Genomic DNA, 21690 nt, shown 5'->3' with positions numbered 1-21690 from the left:
TCATGAATAGAAACATGAAAGTCCCTGCAGGGTTAATGAACCAGACATGAATTAGCATGAGACTGATCAATTACCTGTTTTATCATTAAACTTTCATAAAAATCTCCTTTAGAGAGGTAATCTACGATTATTCTACAAGTACATTATTATGGTATTTACATTCATGATTTCTGTCATCATTTCCTAAAAAGAATCTAGCTAGTATTTATTTTAATATCATATGCTATTTAATGTCGTGCTTATGGCAAGGATGCTGCAGTATTTTTATTTCACACCCTCTGAACCAATTTATGTTTAAAAGTATCACATGTTTTGTGTAAATTGTTATTACCATTTTATAATTTGTAATTTTCATCCAAGTGATAATAACAAAGTACAAGAACGTCATCTTGCCCACTTTTGAAGCTGTGAATGAACTCTATTTGTAAATTAAATTCTCTACATACATGTACATGTACACATTTTGTTTAGCTGCTCGCATACATGTACATGTATGACGTCACAATCCAAAAATTGAAATTCTAATAACTATTTTAAAAATTCTTTCAGGGATTTTCCTAAATTCTGATTATTTTTTCTCCTATTTTTACAATAAATTTTTTGTCAGGGAAACTCCTTTAATCCATAAAATGTGTCCACTCTACTGCAGGGGATAATTTTCCTGTTATAGCATCACAATCCCCTCCACATTTTTTAAAGAGAGTTGCACAAAATTTCCTTTGTGTAGCATTTTTTGTACAAAACATTGTTGAAATAATTTCTCCTACAACCAGAAATGCTAATCAAATGTGAGAAGTAAAATTAATCCCCGCACTGTTTTTGTATATTGACTTCTCATGATCTCATTCTAAAATTAGTCTTTTAAATGTTCTTTTTCTTCTCTTCAGGGGTTGGGAAGAGGAGGGTCGTACGACAACCCAACAGGCGTCTCCATGAACGAGATCTGCAATCCCTTACAGAAAGGATCAGTGGCAAGGAGGCCGAACTGGTAATGATTTGGTGATACTGATGGTGGTGTGGTGATGACGGTGATGATGATGATGGTGGTGGTGATGATGATTGGTGATGATGATGGCAGTGGTAGTGTGAATAATGATGATGGTGATGGTGATAATGATGATGACGTTGATGGTGGTGGTGTGAATGATGATGATGATGATGATGGTACATGTAATGGTAGTGGTGGTGGTGATGATGATGATGATGATGATGGTTATAATGATGATGGTGATGATGGTTATAATGATGATGAGGATGATGGTGATAATGGTAGTGGTGGTGATGATGGTGGTTATGATGATGATGGTGGGGTGATGATGATGGTGGTGGTGATGATGATGATGGTGGTGTGAATGATGATGGTGGTGTGAATGATGATGATGATGATTATTATGATGATGGTGATGATGATGGTGATAATGATGATGATGTTGATGGTGGTGGTGGTTTGAATGATGATGATGATTATGGTGATGGTGATGATGATGGTGATAATGATGATGATGTTGATGGTGGTGGTGGTGTGAATGATGATGATGATGATTATGATGATGGTGATGATGATGGTGATAATGATGATGGTGATGATGATGGTGATAATGATGATGATGATGATGATGATGATGATGTTGATGATGATGGTGTGAATGATGATGATAATGATGATGATGGTGATAATGATGATGATGATTATGATGATGGTGATAATGATGATGATGATGTTGATGATGATGGTGGTGTGAATGATGATGATGGTGATAATGATGATGATGATAACGATGATGGTGGTGTGAATGATGATGATGATGATTATGGTGATGGTGATGATGATGGTGATGATGGTGGTGGTGGTGTGAATGATGATGATGATGATGATTATGGTTATGGTTATGGTGATGATGATGATGATGATGGTGGTGGTGGTGTGAATGATGATGATGATTATGGTTATGGTGATGATGATGGTGATAATGATGATGATGATGATGTTGATGATGATGGTGGTGTGAATGATGATGGTTATGGTGATAATGATGATGATGTTGATGGTGGTGGTGGTGTGAATGATGGTGATGGTGATGATTGGTGATGATGGTAATGATGATGATGATGGTGATGTTGATTATGATGGTATTGACAGTGATGATGGTGGTGGTGATGATGATGATAATGGTGATGATGATGATGATGGTGATAATGAATGATGATGATGGATGGATGGATGGTATGATATTGATTATGTTGATCGATGATTATTGCTTACATGTATCTCTTGCTGCTACTGATGATGAAAATGATTGATCAGGATGATGGTTGATCAATGATGAAAATATAGGTGATGATAGAGATGGAAATATCAGCATTATTGGTGATGATAGCCATTATTGCATTATTGTTATGGGTGTTTGGTTTATAATGCTTAATACAGTTCTAATTCTAATTGATAACTAGGATGTTATTGACAAGAACGTGTCAAAAACTTGGACAAAACTATACTAATCCAACAAATTTCTTTCCTCTTTTCAGAAATCTTTGGGTCGACCCAACAATGAAAGTTCACCGGCTGAAACGGCAGAAAGGGAACTCCTCTTGAAAGATCAGAAGAGCATCAGGGACTCGAAAGAAGCCAACATTGCCAAACGCAAAGAGTTTGATGAAGATATTCGTAAACTCAGTGATGACATCTCAAAGAAGGTAGGATGCTCCTGCTTTAATACATTTCATGGTCATTGATAACCAAAGCTAATAATTAATATTAATTATTAAGCCTGGCTGGGGTGGGGGGGGGGGGGGGCTGGGGGGCTTCAGTCCCCCACTCTTTTCCAGAATGTACCATGTACAAAAACGTAAAAATGACCATAAGATTGTGATTTTTTGCATGGTCAGCCCCCCACTTTGAAAAGTTCCGCGGTAGGGTCACCTACCGTAGCAAGTGTTGCATTAAGCATCTTCTCAGTGATTTTCACTGACAGATTTGCTCTGAGCCAATCAGATGCAAGGATTTCTGTAGCTTATAACAATAGTCGGTGCAAAGCTCACCAGGGCTCCGTAACACAAAGGTTTGCGATGGATTGCAAATATAAAAGAACCGTACTGATTGGTCCGTGGTCAGCACATGAACATGTACTATAATGCGTGTGTAACATTGATATTGATTGGTCAGTTCATTTAGCGATCGATCGCTATTAAATCTTTGTGTTACGGAGCCCAGATGATGACTTTTGCAGGCCTACATGTCATTTGAAGGTCCTGTTTCACATGAACATGAATTTGCTAGATTTCAGTTTAATAGATCGTAAAATCACACCATTTCAGTAACTCATACATGTATCAAGGGCCTTCGAAAACAAGTTTTATGAAACCAGGACCTTGAACTTGGGCAAACTTCTTGTAGGCCTACATGTACGTGTAAATCACAAAGAAAGGACATGTTATTTGACCTACAATATGTGCAAAAAGGTAGTCAACAAGACACCTTAACCTATAAAAAGCTGTGTTAGTGTAGAAGGTATCAAAATATATTTTAAGTGCACTCAAACCAACAACACAATCTACTGGAATTTTTAGGTTACATATGCATTGGGCTTGTTGCCAAATTGTGATTCTCAAAGTGACCTTGTTTTGTTAAACTATGGTTTATGATTACGGTATACATGTAGAAGTACATTGTACATGCGTGTACTAGGCCAAGTTTTTGAACTCTTTGTTATGGTTGAAAACTCCTTTATTGTATGTATGCATAATGACTTCTTTTTGGCAAACTGAGTACGGAGAGTAATCTTAAATGGCTGCTGACTTTTTACTTTATCTACTTCTCCATTTATTGTGTACATGTAGATTAAAGATTCAATATAAAGTTTTATGATCTGATTTGAAAATATGAAGAAAAAAAATTTGATTTGAAAATTTCATTGTGTACCTACAAGACTCCCTGTTGTCAATCATGAATCATGTCCTTTTTAGTCTTTATTATGCTTGACAGCATGTAGTGATTATTGTAATTCAATGAAAAAAAAAACCAGCTTTACAATCAAGCGTTATTAACATTGTATGTTTGACTGTGCCCGGGTCCATATCCAATTGATGGAATCAGAGCAATAAACTCTCTCTTTTTATCTCAGTGATGTTTTTCATAAAACTGCTTGTTAATCAGGGACAAAATTACTGGGGGAAAATCCCACTTCACTGCAATTTGAAGTGTATCTCAGGGACTCACTATTAAGGGGAGCAAGAGTGATCACTCGCTACATGTACCTCTTGCCTTTATTTGTTTCAGGTAGAGTGAGATATCACTCGCCTATTAAAAGGGAAGTGGAGTTTGTGACATAAAATAATAAATGCAGAAAAACTAGAAATCGAGCAAGATCATACACTTTTGTATTATTTGTACAACACTTTACTTCCAAGTACATGTTATATCTCTATTTACATTTTTTTGTGTGTAGGGTCTTTCTTATCTATTTCTACATGTATTTCTATTAAATCTGTTTTTTTTTGCAGTATACTAGGGATCAGCCTCTTATTGCTGATCCCCCACATCCACTGCTTCTTAATGTTATTCACTCCTATCCGTCCACTTTTTTTACAATTGATTACAATTGTATTTTTTTTTTTTTTTAAGCCAAACCTTTTATCCATTATCTATTGTGTATATTTGTATGAATATGTTTTTACATTGTATCTGTTATTTTAATGATTTTATGAGAGATGTGAAATAAATGAAACTGAAACTGAAAACTGAAACTATTCTAACTTCAGAATTTAGAATGAGTGTCAGTCAATGATCGAACTACATGTATTAGAGCCAACCTTGAAAACCTCATTCTCAGTCAAGGTTTTATGAATAATACACAATTACCAAATTACATTTAAGCAATAACACACATTTAAAATAAGATGAATTTTGCATATATTCAGGGCATCTGATTTTTGTCTCCTTTGGTTGTGGATTGTAACTTAGTGGACATCCTCCATCCATTTTGTAATTGGCCAAAAAAGCTCCCATTGTACATGTATCTCAAAGAAGAGCTTTTTCAGTGCTCCCCTCCCACTCCCCTTAAAAGTTTTGGGAGAGCTTTTTATTGCGCCCCTCATAATTATAAAACTGAGTTCACTTCCTGGTATCTGATGTTATTGTTACAGATTTAGGCATTAGGTTTTATTTTTTCGAAAAGTAGCCCCCCAAAATATAAAATTATATATTTTTTGCCTGTTATAAATAAACTTGTACCGGTATTTTGTGAATGATTGGAATATGAAGTACCAAAGAGTGAAGCAGGGTGCTACATAACTTTTTAGAAGTACTTGCCCAGTCAGGCAAGTAAATTTGTAAATACTTGGAATATACTTGCCCAAAAATCTATTTCACTTGCTCGAAAAAATCATTGAAAAAAAAGTTTTACCTCTCCAAAAGAAAGTTTTGCGGTTTTATAAACCATTGACCTTTTTCTCTCTTTTGACATGAACTGATCAACTTTGTTATTGCATTTCTTTTTCCAAAGTGATTTTATCTTGCCTGCCATGACCAAAATTAGGGTCAATATATCATATCGACCCTAATATTGGTCATTCTACTGTGAGAATTTTTCTTGCCCAATTTGGGCAAGTAGTTTTGGTCTTTACTTCAAAACACTTGCCCGACTCTAACTTTTACGACTCTAACTTTTACTTGCCCCGGGCAATTGGGCAAGTGCTTATGTAGCACCCTGAGTGAAGGTACTGAAGTACATGTACTATAAATTTAATGTAATGTTAAACAAATGCTAGTTGAATTGATTCCATTTAAAGTTTGGCGGATGACTTCATGGCGTAAGCCATTCTCTAATGACCTTTTTTTTTCAAGCTAAACAATTGATAATTTTTTCTTAGAAAGAAAAAGACATATTGTAAGCTTGCTTGGTAAACATTCGATCATATTAGATCAGCAACACAGATATGACATGTGGGACTGTTTTTTATCATTGCTCAGAAAAAGACCCAACTCCTGGCAGGAATGTGGAATGTGATGCTTCTTTTACTCCTTTCTCAATATGTTTTTGTGCTAGAATAATAAAAAAAAAACAATTATGTATGCATACAATTGGATGGGAATTCATTGGATTCGAGTTAACTCATTTAAAAAAAGTTATTGTAACATCTTGATAATTAATAGGTAACATTTTATTTTGTATAGGTAATTGTTCTCATGTAATTTTTTCTTTCATTTTATGTATGTATAAATAGCGCTTTGAATCTCTTGTCAAAAGCGCTATATGAATATCAATATCATTATTATCATCTTGTATTTATGTTTAACAAGCTTTGTGTTGTGAATTCTCGAATCACTGCAGAGCGACGTACTTTCCAAGATCAAAGCCAATCTGCCTCACAAGACCATCCAGGCTATTGACGATAACATTAGAAGGTTGGAGTACCAGTATGAAAACCACAACTTCAGGCTCCGCCGCGACGAGGACAGGCTCATTGCCGAGATCTTAAAACTCAAGCGGTCAAAGAAAGAAGTCCAGTGAGTCTCGAGCAGTCTGAACTTATTGACAATTTATATACAACCCCTTGCTGGTATAAGAATTGAAGGGGGGGGGATGATGGGGAGGGGAAGGGGGAGGGGAAGGGGGAGGGGTAGGGGAATGGGGAGGAGGGGTATATGTCTGCTGGTATTACAAATCCTTATGTCTCAAGAAATATAGATGTGTAGGAGAGAGAAACATGGCCCTCATATCATCAAATGAAAATTGTTATCTGGTATATGATATGAAATAAATAAATAATTATTTTTCTATAATGAAAAGATACAATCTCTTTATTATCTCAGGAATGAAATAGGAAATTTTGCAGATCAAACTTATTCATCCGATTGGGATAATACATGCTCGATAATGTGTCAGATATTATCGCCATGGTAATGGCAATTTTACAATGAACCATTGCAAAATATTATGGATCAAACAACTTTTTTTTGAGCGATGCTTTCAAAATTGAGTGCATTTGTATGTTGGTCTGTAATCAGGGTGATGTTGTCTTGTAGTTCTAAAGGACCATTTCATTTCATTATGTAATTTCTCTTTTGGTGTATTTATTTATTTTTTCAATCCCTATAAAAATATACACCTGTATGGTTATCTTTAACCATCCAGTATTATATTGTATTTTAACAGCGAATACCAGACGAAAAGGACTGAAATCGAGTCGTGTATTCGGAGGAAGGAGGAGATGAAGAAACAAAGAAATGTAAGTATTCTTTTTCTTGAGTTATTGAATTGGTCTACACCAATGTCTACTTTCTAGTCTATCTCCTCCCACATGGTCTAATCCTAGTTCTAAAATCTGATCAACCAGTTTGTCCACTAACCATTTTGTCTATATGCCATGTAGCCCATTTACCGTTTTATCTAATTTCCAGTTAGGCTATACCTATTTGTCTAATATCCACTTGTTCCAGCATCACTTTACATGTAATAGTAAACACGTATGAGTGAACGTTTGGAATTTAGACCAACAGGGTATTTGATTAAATGAGTACTAGACAGATGCGGAGTATTGCAAGAAAGTAGCATTCAATTGTAAGCATATTCTTGGTCACAGAATCGAGCATCTATTGAAATTGATTGCAAATTTGCACTCAACGCTGGTGTGCTTTTTGAATCAAGAACTTTCAATTGATTTGCTAAAAAAGTTAAAACTGATCTCTAAATTGTGAATTTGCAATTGATTGCACATATGTTCTTGCAAAACCCCCATAGGAGGCTTTTACACCAAGTTTAGTCTGGACCAAATGGCAACTAGACTAAAGTGACGGCAGACCTGATGGGTTTTATAGCCTAGAAGAAGTCGACCGAGTGAAAACAATACGTGCAATACACTCCATTTTCCTACCAGAGTATAATTGTTACATTGCAAAGCCTTGTAATTGAGGAAAAAAATTACACAGGGGTTGGTGGCGATTTCAGAGCTGCTTACCTGTACGTTTTTGGCGTATTTAGTATGTTTTGGCAACCAGAATATGACTGAACGTTTTTTATTTAAAAAATACGATTTTTTTTTTAAATCGTAATTTATTATGAAAAATCATCCCTATATGTCTCTATTTCATAGAACTTTCACAAATATGGCTATTGGGATTAATGTAATTTCAGGTAACTTAAAAAAAAAAAAAAATTGTTAAAACCAGGGTGAGATTTGCATATGTTTCAATGTTTTTTTTTTTTCATCTGCAAGAGCAGTGCGCATTTTAGCTGGCATGCAGCTTGAGTGCCTCGATGAGAGCGCGCGCCACGCATTTTATTATGAAATACAGTTTTTTTTGGGAAAATACAGTTTTTTTTATCACAGAATACATATTTTCATTCCCAGAGGTTGACAGGTCTGCGATTTAGCCCCTGAAGCGCTCAAAAGGGCCCTGGAAACAAAAAAAAAGGAGCCTTGGAAATCTTTATTCATCCCAGCCTTTAAGCTTATCCAACGTTTCAGATTTAAGCAGTAATTTGCGAAAAGTCGCTCCTGTTAGTAAAAACATATATTTTTGCCTGCTTGTATTGAACAAATTTGTTTTTGCTTCATTTTGAGTTTCGATTAATTAATTGCGTAAGCTAACTTGAATTATTCATATAAAAAGGAAGCATAATTCTTGATATGATTTCCTGTTATTATGATCTCTCCTTGACTACAGTTATACATATATACATTTAGTTCACTTTGTTCGATTGATGGAAATTTACTTTGTGGAAATCAAGTTATTGTTTTGAGTTTCTGTTCCCTTCCGTGTGTGGTTTGGTCACCAATGCCCTTTCCCATCACTGCATACCAACCTGAAAGACTCATTAAATAATAAACTCAGTTCATTTATAGTGCATATCATGTACTATTTAGATGCTTCTAAGGGGACTTGGATTGTTGTATGAGTTTGAATGTACATGTATTGTATATGTTTCCAGAAATTAGTCATTATATAAAGCTTTAGATTTGTGATTCAACTTCTGTGCTGTGTTTCTCTGGTAAAAAAAAAGAAGAAGAAACAATGTTTGTTCATTCATGTATGTACATGTAAGGTGAGTAGTAAATGGTCTGCGTAAGCATATAACAAATGTACAATCAGCCAATCAGATTGAAGGATTTTAGTAGCTTTTAACTGTTAATGTAAATTTGGTATTGTGACAAGTTTTATGAAACTTGGCCCCAGGTCAAGATATGCTACTGTGTACTGGTAAATGTGTATTTTTTTAAAGGGGAACCCCCTAAAGTATTCCCCTGTTGTGTTTTTCATTTGTTGTGCAATAGACCTGTCTGCTATTAAATCTGGGAGAGTCCCTCTGTGGTTGTTTTTCTTCATTTCAATTTCAACTGCAGCTGGGGAAAAAAATCATAGCATGTTTGTCCTCCTTTGTCTTGCTACTGACCACCTGAAAACCAGAAATCCTTCCAAACATGTTTCAAGACATACCCAAGCATCATTTGACATTTAAAGGTCAAGTCCACCCCAACAAAAAGTTGATTTGAATAAAAAGAGAAAAATCCAACCAGCATAATGCTGAAAATTTCATCAAAATCGGATGTAAAATAAGAAAGTTAGGATATTCTTAAGTTTCGCTTAATTTCACAAAACTGTTATATGCACATACCGGTTGGTATGCAAATGAGGGAACACATGACATCACTCAATCACTATTTCTTTTGTATTTCATTATATGAAATACGAAATATTATAATTTCTCCGCATTGTCCTGTGGAACAAAGTTTTATTTCTCCCTGGACATGTGGAATTAACATTGTTTAACATTTTATGGTTCAGTCAAGTTGGTCCTTATTGTGAAAATCTGTAAAAATTGAAATATTGTATAATTCAAACAATAAAAAACAAAAGAAATAGTGAGTGAGTGACATCATCGATTCTCTCATTTGCATGTGACTAAATTGTGCATGTAACTATTTTGTGAAAAATAAGCGAAACTTTAAAATGTCATAACTTTCTTATTTTACATCCGATTTTGATGAAATTTTCAGCATTATGCTTATCTGATTTTTCTCTATCAATTCAAATCAACATTTTTCTGAGGTGGACTTGACCTTTAAGTAAGCAGTTTTGGTTTCGGAAGCATCTAGATGCCTGGAAGTGTTTAATGGTTGACTACAGAACCCAGTTAATAAATTGACATGATAAAGTTTCGTCCAAATATATATTTTTTTTCCTTCAATTGTTGTGAGGTTTGTTTGCCCTGTTTATTCAAGTAAATATGAATATGTTTATATTGGTGGATAATTTAACTATGGTCTCAAACCAGATCAATAAGTGTTCATTAAACTTCATTTTAATAGCACTTTTTGACAAAAGCTTGCATTCAATATTATAAATTTTCTCAGCGTACTTGCTAAACTGAGCATAATCAAGAAATTTGCACAAAACCATGGTTCCTAGAGCACCTTCAATATTTGGTTCTATCTAAATTGATCGGATTCTGTTAAAACTCATTGAGATCGTTACCCACAACTTGCATTTCTCTTTAATTGCCTGCAAAAGCTGAAATAGGGCTTTAAGCTTGAAAGTGAATGTGTTGTGAACGTGCAATTGATATTGACGAAAGTTCTCTCATTTGAAACTCTCATTGCCAGATTTATTTTAAGAAAGTTTCGGAGCTGAAATCTAAAGAAGACGAGATCCGTCAGAAGCTCTTCAGGTTAAAGAGTAAGACAGACGAGGCCTGGAATCGATACAGAGAAGCTGGACCACAGAGAGAAAGAATTAAAAAAGGTAACCAATCAGCATATGAAATACATGAAGACGACGGGTGATTTTGCCATGGCAGCTCATTTGCCCCTAGTTTAGTTACTCAAACTTCGGAAATATGAATCAATCACCCCTGTTTTACGAAATTTACATTGGCTTCCTGTTCATTCTCGTATTTTTTCAAATTATTAGTTTTGCATATGAATGCTTCCATGAGATAGCTCCATCGTATTTAAACGAACTATTAACTTTACATCAGACTACTGGTACTCTAAGATCAAGCACAAAACGGCTGTTTGCTATTCCTCCCATCTTTACCAAAACATATGGTGAGTGCTCATTGCACATGCCTCTTCCGTCTTATGGAATGCACTTCCTAATTATATGAGAAATATACATGACTCAGATAAGACTTCCCTAAAAAAGTATATGTTTAACTTGTAATGAATTCAGTGCCCAACACTCTTTACTTACTTTCTAATTTCTCAGTTTCCTTATTTTCATCCAAGTGCATAGGGACATGTGTAGCTATGTGTTATGTGCTATAAAAGAACTGAATATTGTTATTATTATTAAAATTCCTAACATTAAATGCATCGGGGTGACTTTCTTTTCTAAAGTTGCCCCAAGATCTGCGAAAAACAATATTTAGAGGGGAATTCAGCCTTGGTCATAAAATGTTGCGTTGGAAAAAAAATATGGTGAAAGTTTGAAAGAAATCAGATAAGCAATAAGGAAGTTATGGCTGCTTTGAAATTGAAATCCCTAAGACTATGCATATTTCAAATTGGCAACTGGGTAAGTAAATTGTGACAAGGGGCAAGGAAAACTTTCTGCCATGTCAGTAACTTAATTATCAGGGATATGTGGTTTTCTCTTTAAGTACCCATTCCAAAGTACATTTCTCTTGATTGATTATTTTATGCAATATATATATTCATGGCTAATAATGATGAAAACCTTCCATTGTTACTGGCTCATTTTTTGTGTAGTAGGTTGATTAATCATGATCATACCTCATGACTTCATGTAGGGTGGTTCCTAATAGGGACGTTGAGGAGTATAATCAAGAAGAAGAAGAAGAAGGGAATCAAAACAGCCTTAATTGCATATTTTGACCTAGAAATAAGAAGCTGAGTAATTGTAAGGTTTACATCGTTTTGATCGTACTCCTTTCATTTTTGCTCTCATTTTTTATTAACCCTTGTGAACCCGAACGGCCGGAAAAAACTGGCTGTGCAGTGAAGTTGCAAATACCTGAAGGTCTGGAATACCAACCTGAAGTCATGTGACTTAAAAAACATGGCTTCTAAATGTCAGTTGATCTTTTAAAAATGATGTCACCTTGTGCTATCATTGAAATTTTTGCTCTCGTCATCATCTGCATTCTTTTATGTACCTCAAACAGAAATTGACAGTTTGTATGACGAGCGGCGACAGCTCAATGCCGACTTCCAGCTGCAGATGCGCGATTACAAGGAATACAACGAGTGGCAAAAGTTGGAGAACGAGAGACGGAAAGAAGAGGAGAAAAGGGCTCAGGAGGCCACGTACAAAAGAGAATGGTAAGGCAACCGTAGACCTTGTTCACATTCACTCCCCGGACTGGTTCCAGCTGGACCTGAACCAGTTTGGATTAGGCTTTGTCACATGGTTCCGTGCAAGCCTTGCGTGCGACTTGCGCATGACTATTGACCGTATCTTGCACGTATCTGCACATAGTTGCCCGCAGGAGTGCACGCAAGTCTTGATTTGCCCGTAGAAAAGTTAACTTAGAAAGTTTATGGATGTAGCTCATGAAACATCGATATAAGGGTAATCAAGTATGAATGATTGTTTTGCACATGTCTTAGGTCACATGATCATGGTCAAAGGTCATTTTGGGTCAATGGAAATAATATTTTATCATCATATTTTAATAGTGTTTTCTTCTTTGAATAATTATTCATTAGCTGTTTTCAAAGGCAGCACTGTTGCTGTATCGAACTGCTCAATGCAGGCGAGACTGCCAGAGGCGTTCCACTTGTTGATCAAACAAATCCTTGAGATGATGTAGAATTATCAGCTTGTAGGTTATCTTTTTATTTGCTAATTAAGAGATAACATACAAGTTTGAAATGAAATGAAGAAAGGGGGTGGGGGACAAAATCAATGTTGGAGGCCTCGAGGCTGGCCTAGATGACTTTGACATTCCTCAGCCTTGGCCTCATTCTCCAATGATTCGACCTCATCCTTGGCCTTGTTCCTTGTGGCTTTGATAACTCGCGTCGAGTCCAGGTCATGGCCAGCCAAAATGCTAGATATATTCAGTGAATCTAATAGAGTGTCCTCTTTGTTTGAACATTTTATTTACTGTGTGAAGCTAAATAATTTCATAACTTTCTTGTTTTCATTTCTCAGGTTTGAGTATGAGACATCGAGAGAGCCTTTTCAAGAAGAGCGTGCCCAGATTGAATGTTTGACGACCTATCTCCATAGACTGCTGCCCAAAGGGGGTAGCCCCCTCAGCGGGGCCAGCCCATCTTCTTCAGGTACGTAACTAACTTAAAATTAAATGCTGGGGAAATATCAATTTTTAACGAAGAAGGAGGAGAGGGAGAAGCAATTTTTGTCTCACCTGCGAAGCAGAGTGAGACTATAGGCGCCGCTTTTCCGACGGCGGCGGCATCAACACCAAATCTTAACCGAAGGTTAAGTTTTTGAAATGACAGTAGAACTTAGAAAGAATATGGACCTAGTTCATGAAACTTGGCCATAAGGTTAATCAAGTATTACTGAACATCCTGCCTTAGTTTCAGGTCACATGACCAAGGTCAAAGGTCATTTAGGGTCAATGAACTTAGACCATGTTGGGGGAATCAACATCAAAATCTTAACCTAAGGTTAAGTTTTTGAAATGTCATCATAACTTAGAAAATATATGGACCTAGTTCATGAAACTTGGACATAAGGTTAATCAAGTATTACTGAATATCCTGCTTGAGTCTCACGTCACATGACCAAGGTCAAAGGTCATTTAGGGTCAATGAACTTTGGCCAAATTGTGGGTATCTGTTGAATTACCATCATAACTTTGATAGTTTATGGATCTGATTCATGAAACTTGGACATAATAGTAGTCAAGTATCACTGAACATCCTGTGCAAGTTTGAGGTCACATGATTAAAGGTCAAAGGTCATTTAGGGTCAATGAACTTTGGCCAAGTAGGGGGTATTTGTTGAATTACCGTCATAACTTTGAAAGTTTATTGGTCTAGTTCATAAAACTTGGACATAAGAGTAATCAAGTATAATTGAACATCTCTTGCAAGTTTCAGGTCACATGACTAAAGTCAAAGGTCATTGAACTTTGGCCGTTTTGGAGGTAATTATTAGATTGCTGTCATAACTTTCAAAGTTTATAGATATAGTTTATAAAATGTGGATATAGGGGTAATCAAGTATCACTGACAAGTCTTAGTCGCATGATCAAGGTCCAATGTCATTTATTGTCAATGAACGTAGTATTGTATCATTATATGAATGGTGTTTTTTGTGAATTATTTTATAGTAGTTTTCAAAGTCAGCACTGCTGCTATATTGAATCGCGTGATGCAGGTGAGACTGCCCGAGGCGCTCCACTTGTTTAAAAGATATTGATCAAAATCAGTTAAAAATAGAAGTTTGAAAAGTTTGAAAAATCTCAATTTACTCTCTAGTATTCTCTCTATCACATATCTTGAAAGTAATGGTAACCCTTTTTTCATCCCTCCTACAGTGAGTTCCCTTGGCCGGAGTCCATCATTCAAAGACGAGGAGGGGTCATACACCATTCTGAGGAAGAAAGGCGATGAGGACGATGAGGTGTTCGAAAAAGCTGCCAATTCGAAGAAAAAGAAGAGTAGGAGAAAGTCATGGCTGGTAAGTGCATTGAAATGAAAAATCATTGCGATAGCGTCTTCACTTTTGAAGAGAACATATTTTATGGCTTCTCAGTTAGTAAAGCTACTTAAGGTCAAGTTCTGGGCCCCGTCTGACAAAGAATTACAATTGATCCAATCAATCACAATTATTGACAGCCAGCAACATCGACATCTAATATGCATGTTTGTTACACATCTATGATGTATATTCATGCATTCTTTGTTTTCTTGAAAATTCACTGTGCTTCTCTTTGTTTACAAAGGACATTTTGCACATTTCCTGTAGAAAAAATTATGACACTGATGGATTTCCATAGAATTACGATTGATTGGATCAATCGTAACTCTTTGTAAGACAGGACCCGGGTGTAGATAACTAATTTTGACAGGAATTAAATGGAAGCAACCCTTAAAGGAGAATGAAACTCTTGGAGCAAGTTAGCTTTTGTGAAAGCAGAAAAATCAAAGAATAAGATCAACAAAAGTTTGAGTAAAATAGGACTAGCAATAGAAGAGTTATGAGCATTTGAATGTCGAGATTACTAATGCTATGGAGATCCTCCCATTGGCAATGCGACCAAGATCTGTGATGTCACAGATGAACAACTCTCCCCTTTTGGACACTGAAAATATACCCCAAAACATCTCTTTTTGCTCATTCTAATCATATGACAAACGATTCATCAATGATATAATGTTGTGAAACCTCTGTACTTGCGCTCTCATAAAGAGAACACCTCACCTTGTGATAGACTCTATAAAAGTGAGAATATAAGTGAAATAAGTACTAAAGTAATGAGGGAGTTGTACGTGTGTGACATCACAGATCTTGGTCGCATTGCCAATGGGAGGATCTACATGGCATTAGTGATCTCAATATTCAAAAGCTCATAACTTTCTTATTATTCATTCAATCTTCCTCAAACTTTCAACAATATGTTTCTTTGATTTTTCTCTTTGATATGGATTTAGCTGGTTTCAAGGGTTTCATTCTCCTTTATTAAGTGTTCATCATACGTATAGAATATTCATTTCATTATCATGTGCTGTTATTGGTGTAGATAACACAGCAAACCACATGTGGGATCACACTATAAAATGATAGGATTTTTCAGAAATTTTTCCGATCTTCATTTGTTCATTACTCTGTAATAATAAATTTTCCCTAAATTTTTTTTGGCACATATTTATTTATTTATATTTTCTAATTCTGTGTAAGTTTTGTTCAGTTCTGTGAACATTTATCTTCTGCAGTTAATATTTCCATAGTTTTTTATCTTTAAAGGTCAAGTCCACCCCCCAAAAATGTTGATTTGAATAGAGAGAAATCAAACTAGCAAAATGCTGAAAATTTCATCAAAATTGGATGTAAAATAAGAAAGTTATGACATTTTAAAGTTTCGCTTATTTTTCACAAAACAGTGATATTCACAACTCAAATGGGACAGTTGATGATGTCCCTCACTCACTATTTCTTTTGTTTTTCATTGTTTGAATTATACAATATTTCATTTTTTATAGATTTGACAATAAGGACCAACTTGACTAAATCATATAGTATTAAACAATGCTCATTCCACATGTTCAGGGAGGAATAAATCGTTGTTTCACTTGACAATGAGGAGAAAACTAGGATATTCCCTATTTTTTATGATAAAATACAAAAGAAATTTCGAGTGGATGACATCATCAGGCTCGTCCAGTGCATACCGACCAGGATGTGCATGTAACTGTTGTGTGAAATTAAGCGAAACATTATAATGCCATATCTTTCTTATTTTACATCCGATTTTGATGAAATTTTCAGTGTTATGCTTGTTGGATTTTTCTCTTTTTATTCAAATCATCTTTTTGTTGGGGTGGACTTGTCCTTTAAATGCTAGATGTGTCTAGAATGCATGACTGGAAGGTTGTGTAAGAATAAAACATGACCTGTATACTCTCTCATTATTGGCTTAATACATGTACTTGAACCCTTCCTTTATTATCTGTTATTACCTCAGAACAAGCCTCTCCGTCACAGCCGAGAGATCTTCAATCAGTTTACGTCCATGGGTATTCCTGCTCCGTCTACTGCTAACGAGATCCAGGATTGTCTGGATAAACTCCAGGAAAAAATGGTGAGTGTCTTTGTTTTTTTATTCTCTGTTTTGTCCCTGTGAAAGGGGCTGGGCTGATTCATCTCACACTTCGCTGCAGTTGCCCTTACCCCCCTCACTCCACTTTGCCCGATTCAGTGCATCCCTCCATCCTCGACCAAACCCTCCTACTTTCCTCCTCCACTTGCCTCTTTAGTGTCGTCTTTGGCCTTTCCTCCTCCTCGAACCACCCACCTTGAACTCATAAGCCCTTCTTAAAGCTAAATGAAAGTAGTTGCAGTAAAACACTGATTTCGTGAGACAGTCTGTAAAACCAAGGTTAAGTATTACTATATCATCGTGGATCTAGATCTGGTACAGTTACATAAACTGAACTTTGTGAAACCATAAAATCTAAGCTGAAAAATGATCACACTGAAGATCACCAACACAGATAGGCACAAGTGGGACAGTGTATATTATGTACAGTGTATTATTGCTGGAATAAAGACCCAACGGAAGTGCCCGAATCTGCGCTTATTTTGATTATTTCTCAGCAAGTATATAATTTCTTCCAGAATCCTTTGGCACATATTTTTTATTCATACAAACAGACACTTGGGTGGTCATTATATTGGATTCTGTAAAAAGTCATTTTGAGATGGCATTTATCTTTAAAACATGCCTCTACTTAAGCAGAGAAAAGTACATTGTTTGACTTTGAAGAAACATTAGTTGCAATGAAGGTAATGACAAGAAAATAACAGGCTTTTGGATAGTAAGTGTTTTGTTGTTTTATTTTCCATTATAAGAAATGTTCAATCATATGAATAGATACAAAATTAACCTGTTTCGGAGTGATGTTAATGCTGATGTGGTATGTATGGAGTCATAACCAAAACTTATATATGATTAAAGAAAAAAAAGGATAAAAATTGTTTAATATGTAAGCAACTAAATTATCAAGGTAAGATCCTTGTCAAGACTGAATCTTTGCCTTTTCCTCTTTCCCTGCATAGCAATATTACGAGGACGCTGCCACCAGTGTAAAGCTGGCCCACAGTGCAATACCCCAGGATATCAGTGCATCGTCCTCATTCTCTTCGGGAATCGTCACGGCAACCGATGTTGAGGATATCTATGACTTCCCAGAGGATGCGCCTTTTGACATCGTGCCAAGCAGTAGCTTGGAGGAGACTGGTGAGCTTGAAAATGCTGCAAGTGCAAAAGGAAAGACACTTGATGAAGAGGATGGGTCCGAAGTGACAGAGGACAAACGGTTCCAGGATGTGCCAAGTATACGAGAGCCCTCCGTTGATGACGGGAGTGACGTGTCTTTAGCTAAGTTAAGCCTGGGAACATCCAAGGTTGCAGATGAGAAGGAGAGTGTTAAACCACATGTTGAGGGCGCTGGTCAGAGCGATGAAAGCGGCAGCTGCGCGAGTGACGATGGAAAGGAAGCGGGAGATGTTACGGATGACAGCGAGAGCACCGTTGTGGCCAACGAAGGCGAGGGTGGACAGAGTTCACCGAGTGATGGCAGTCCTGCTGCAAGCAAAGAAGAAGTGCCAATCACCAGTGGGGATGCAGAGGCAACAGATGCTGTTGCTTGCGACACGAACCCTATCAGAGAAAGCCAGACTGAATGTGTTTCAGAAGGAAGCTTTATAGGAGATGATGGATTGGATAAAGATCGGGAAGATAGTGGGATGGGCGACGTTCAAGAAGGAGAGACCACCAAGAAGGCAGGTATCGTGGAGAGAAAGAACGAGAACCTGAAGTTGATTGTTACGAAAAAGAGCGATAGAGATCTTGAGACCAAAGCCGATCTTCTGACCTCCCAAATGGAATATAGCAGTGACTATGCCTCAAATTCCACAGGTAGTGCCGTTTCCACGCCAACGGACGTTCTCCTCAAACGGGAACCGTTACTGGACACCAGCTCATTATGCAAAGACGCGAGCGAGGCAGAAATGTCCGGGTTCGATTTAGGTTGCATAGAAGGAGAAAGCGAAAGCATGCTGAATGTCAATAACAACAGTTCAACTCTGACCTCCCAGCATGCTTTGCAAAGGTCGCACCTTGGTTCATTTGGTCAGGAACATATCCCAGGTGAAGATGTCTTTCAGTCCGTCGTCGATCCTCCCAGTTTTCCTGTACGGAGAGAAGAATTATGATGATTGTTGCCAGAAGTTGTTACGTTCTTGTTATGTATATTTCATCTTTTAAGCACTTGTGGAATGTGTGTTGTCCTCATAATGACATCTGTCAATTTCATTATAGACAGTTAGGCATTTTCAAATTGTTCACATATATGTATATTTTACTTTCATTTAATGAAAGCATTTTTCCCACTTTGTACAATTGTCTATTTTGTATCTCTGAACCACAATACTATATCTTGCACAACATAGTGAATATATAGTGACTACACACATTTTTAAAATCTATTCTTAACTTGAGAAGATATTCAGGGCATATATATAGTGATTACTAGACTTAAGTATGTTGCCATGTGAATGCAAGAATGCCTACAGTAGAATGTTTTTGCGAATCAAACACTTATGCAATTTGCAAATGATTGGAGCTTGAAGTGTCCTGGCACTGATGCAATGATACATGCGTTGCTCTCAGCCATCAAATGTTTTTATATCAGTATGGAATTGATCCAATGCAATTTTGGAATGTGCCGATTTTGGTAGTCCACAGTTCTGTTTGAAGCTTGCCCTGTGCGAACATTGCTCTTATGTTTAGATCTGTAGATGTGTTATAAACTTGGCGTTTTCAGCTTTAATGATAAGTATAAACGTATTTTCTATTTTGTCAATTCTAATTAATCCTATTATTTGCTGTCATGAAAAGAATTGGATCTGAATTGACACATTGAATTTATGTGCACTGCTGCATCGCATATAGCATGATACAGTTTGCATGTAAGTGCTCATAAAATTCTATTAAAATTTATTTCTGATCTCCAGGAGTTCAAAGTTATACTCCCGCAATTTATCATGATATTCTCCTATATGTAATATTTGTTTTTTCATACATTTTAATTGTTTATCCCCCATATTTTGTATATTTTCATTGTTTCCAGAAGTATCATTGAATGAAAGACTTTGGATAATGTTGAGAGAATCCTGACATTCAAGCTAAACATTTGTTGTTTGTTAAAGTTTAATGGTGATATATGAGTTGCAAGATTTGGAGTATGGAAGTTATGTGCCCTTAGTTTTAGCTCCAGTCTGACTTTAATCATGGTATGAGCAGTTAGGAAAAAAAAAAGGAAAAAAAGAAGAAGTTTTTTGTTGTTAATGTTCCTTGTTATTACACGAGCCGGTATTCAATGCAAACTATTGATTGGCTGAGTAAATTGCTTGCCATTTTACTTGGCTAAGCAAAATGCGTATACTTGTGTACTGTTCACTTCTGAAGATTTACAGCCAAACTCCAATTCAGAGTTTGAATATTTTTGGAAAAATTTACTATGCAGTTATCCGCTGATCTTCATTTGCGATTGTATGATAGCTTCAATTCTCAATTCAATTTGGCGTTAATTTGCGAATGAGATGAAAACGAGAGAGAATCCCCCCTCCCCTATGCAATTCAAAATAGCCCAGGCTATATATACGTACATGTACAAGCAAATGGTATTGAATTTTCCAAGGAATAAGAATAATGTGGTTCGTAACCGTATGTTTAGCAGCTTCAAATTTGCTGCTCTGTTGAGAAGGGTGATAGCAAGGAACATAGCCTTTGTGTGATATTGAAGGTCAAGTCCACTCCAGAAAAATGTTGATTTGAATATTTAGAGGAAAATCAAACAAGCATAACGCTGAAAATTTCATCAAAATCAGATGTAAAATAAGAAAGTTATGGCATTTCAAAGTTTCGCTTATTTTTCACGAAACAGAGATATGCACAACTCGGTGACATGAAAAAGAGTCAGTCGATGATGTCCATCACTCACTATTTCTTTTGTTTTCTATTGTTTGAATTATACAATATTTCAATTTTTAAAGATTTGACAATAAGGACCAACTTGACTGAACCATAAAGTATTAAACAATGCTAATTCCACATGTTCAGAGAGGTATTAATCATTGTTTCACTTGACAATGAGGATAAAATTAGAATATTTCATATAGTAAAATACAAAAGAAATAGTGAGTGGATGACCTCATCAGGTTCCTCATTTGCATACTCACCAGGATTTGCATATAACTGTTTTTTGAAATTAAGTGAAACTTTAAAATGTCAAATTTTCAGTGTTATGCTTGTTGGATTTTTCTCTTTTTATTCAAATCAACTTTTTGTTGGGGTGGACTTGTCCTTTAAGGGGTATGATAAAAGAATGAGAGTGGTATAGTGGTTGATCATGTATATAAAAAAATAAAAATTACTACAGATCACTATGAAAATATAATATATTCATGAAATTAATGCTTTATTAAAAATTGATCTTCCTTGAAAAGTGTTTGAAAAAAGATCAAAAGTATGAAATATATTTTGCTGTGTGATTATATATGATATTATTATATAGAGTATATTATGAACTATTTCCTTCTGGTTATAGACATTAGACAATTTACTGCTTGCATATTGAAGAGTGTAAGAAATAGGTTGCGTAAGGAGTTATGAATGTGTTTACAAAATTTGTTCACTCTAAAGAAAGAGGGAAAAAATGAAGAAAGAAAGATGAAATGGAATTCTTCTATGTGAAATTTTGAGAAACAAAGTTTTTATACCCCATCCACAATATGCCAATTGCAAATTCTACTAATTGTCCTTTGTGAAGAAGCATCTGTGGTAATTTTTCCAAGAAGAAAAGGAGGTATCACTTGATAGTAACTGCTTCGGGGGTGATGTTAAGATGCTCATTTGGTATGTATGAAGTCATAGTCTACATGTAGGTGGCGAGGTTTTGTACCCCTTTATAGATTTTGCCCTTGAAAACACTCTGGCCATTAGAGGGTAGTATGTATTACTACTGAAA

General features: G+C 36.0%; 1 protein-coding gene across 2 annotated transcripts; it reads left to right on the top strand.

The window, feature by feature from the left end:
* Window positions 1–437: 437 nt before the first annotated feature.
* LOC129267113 (uncharacterized) lies at window positions 438–20728 on the top strand. 2 transcript variants are annotated; one of them, XR_010294233.1, is made up of 11 exons: window positions 438–988; window positions 2527–2694; window positions 6330–6505; window positions 7155–7227; window positions 10603–10741; window positions 12126–12282; window positions 13118–13248; window positions 14475–14617; window positions 16623–16739; window positions 17717–19684; window positions 19927–20728. XR_010294233.1 is itself a non-coding variant. In XM_064102752.1 (10 exons), the coding sequence occupies exons 1-10, from the start codon at window positions 866–868 to the stop codon at window positions 18872–18874; spliced, it is 2385 nt and encodes a 794-aa protein (XP_063958822.1). In that variant the 5' UTR covers window positions 438–865; the 3' UTR covers window positions 18875–20728. The 2 variants fall into 2 exon arrangements, 1 of the variants encoding a protein (XP_063958822.1); XM_064102752.1 differs by having other exon boundaries at window positions 17717–20728.
* Window positions 20729–21690: the final 962 nt, after the last annotated feature.

The sequence above is a fragment of the Lytechinus pictus genome, chromosome 1 (assembly GCF_037042905.1).
Source record: "Lytechinus pictus isolate F3 Inbred chromosome 1, Lp3.0, whole genome shotgun sequence".
Lineage (NCBI taxonomy): Eukaryota > Metazoa > Echinodermata > Echinoidea > Temnopleuroida > Toxopneustidae > Lytechinus > Lytechinus pictus.
The sequence above is the reverse complement of the archived record's forward strand: the minus strand, read 5'-3'. Positions and strand labels throughout refer to the sequence as shown.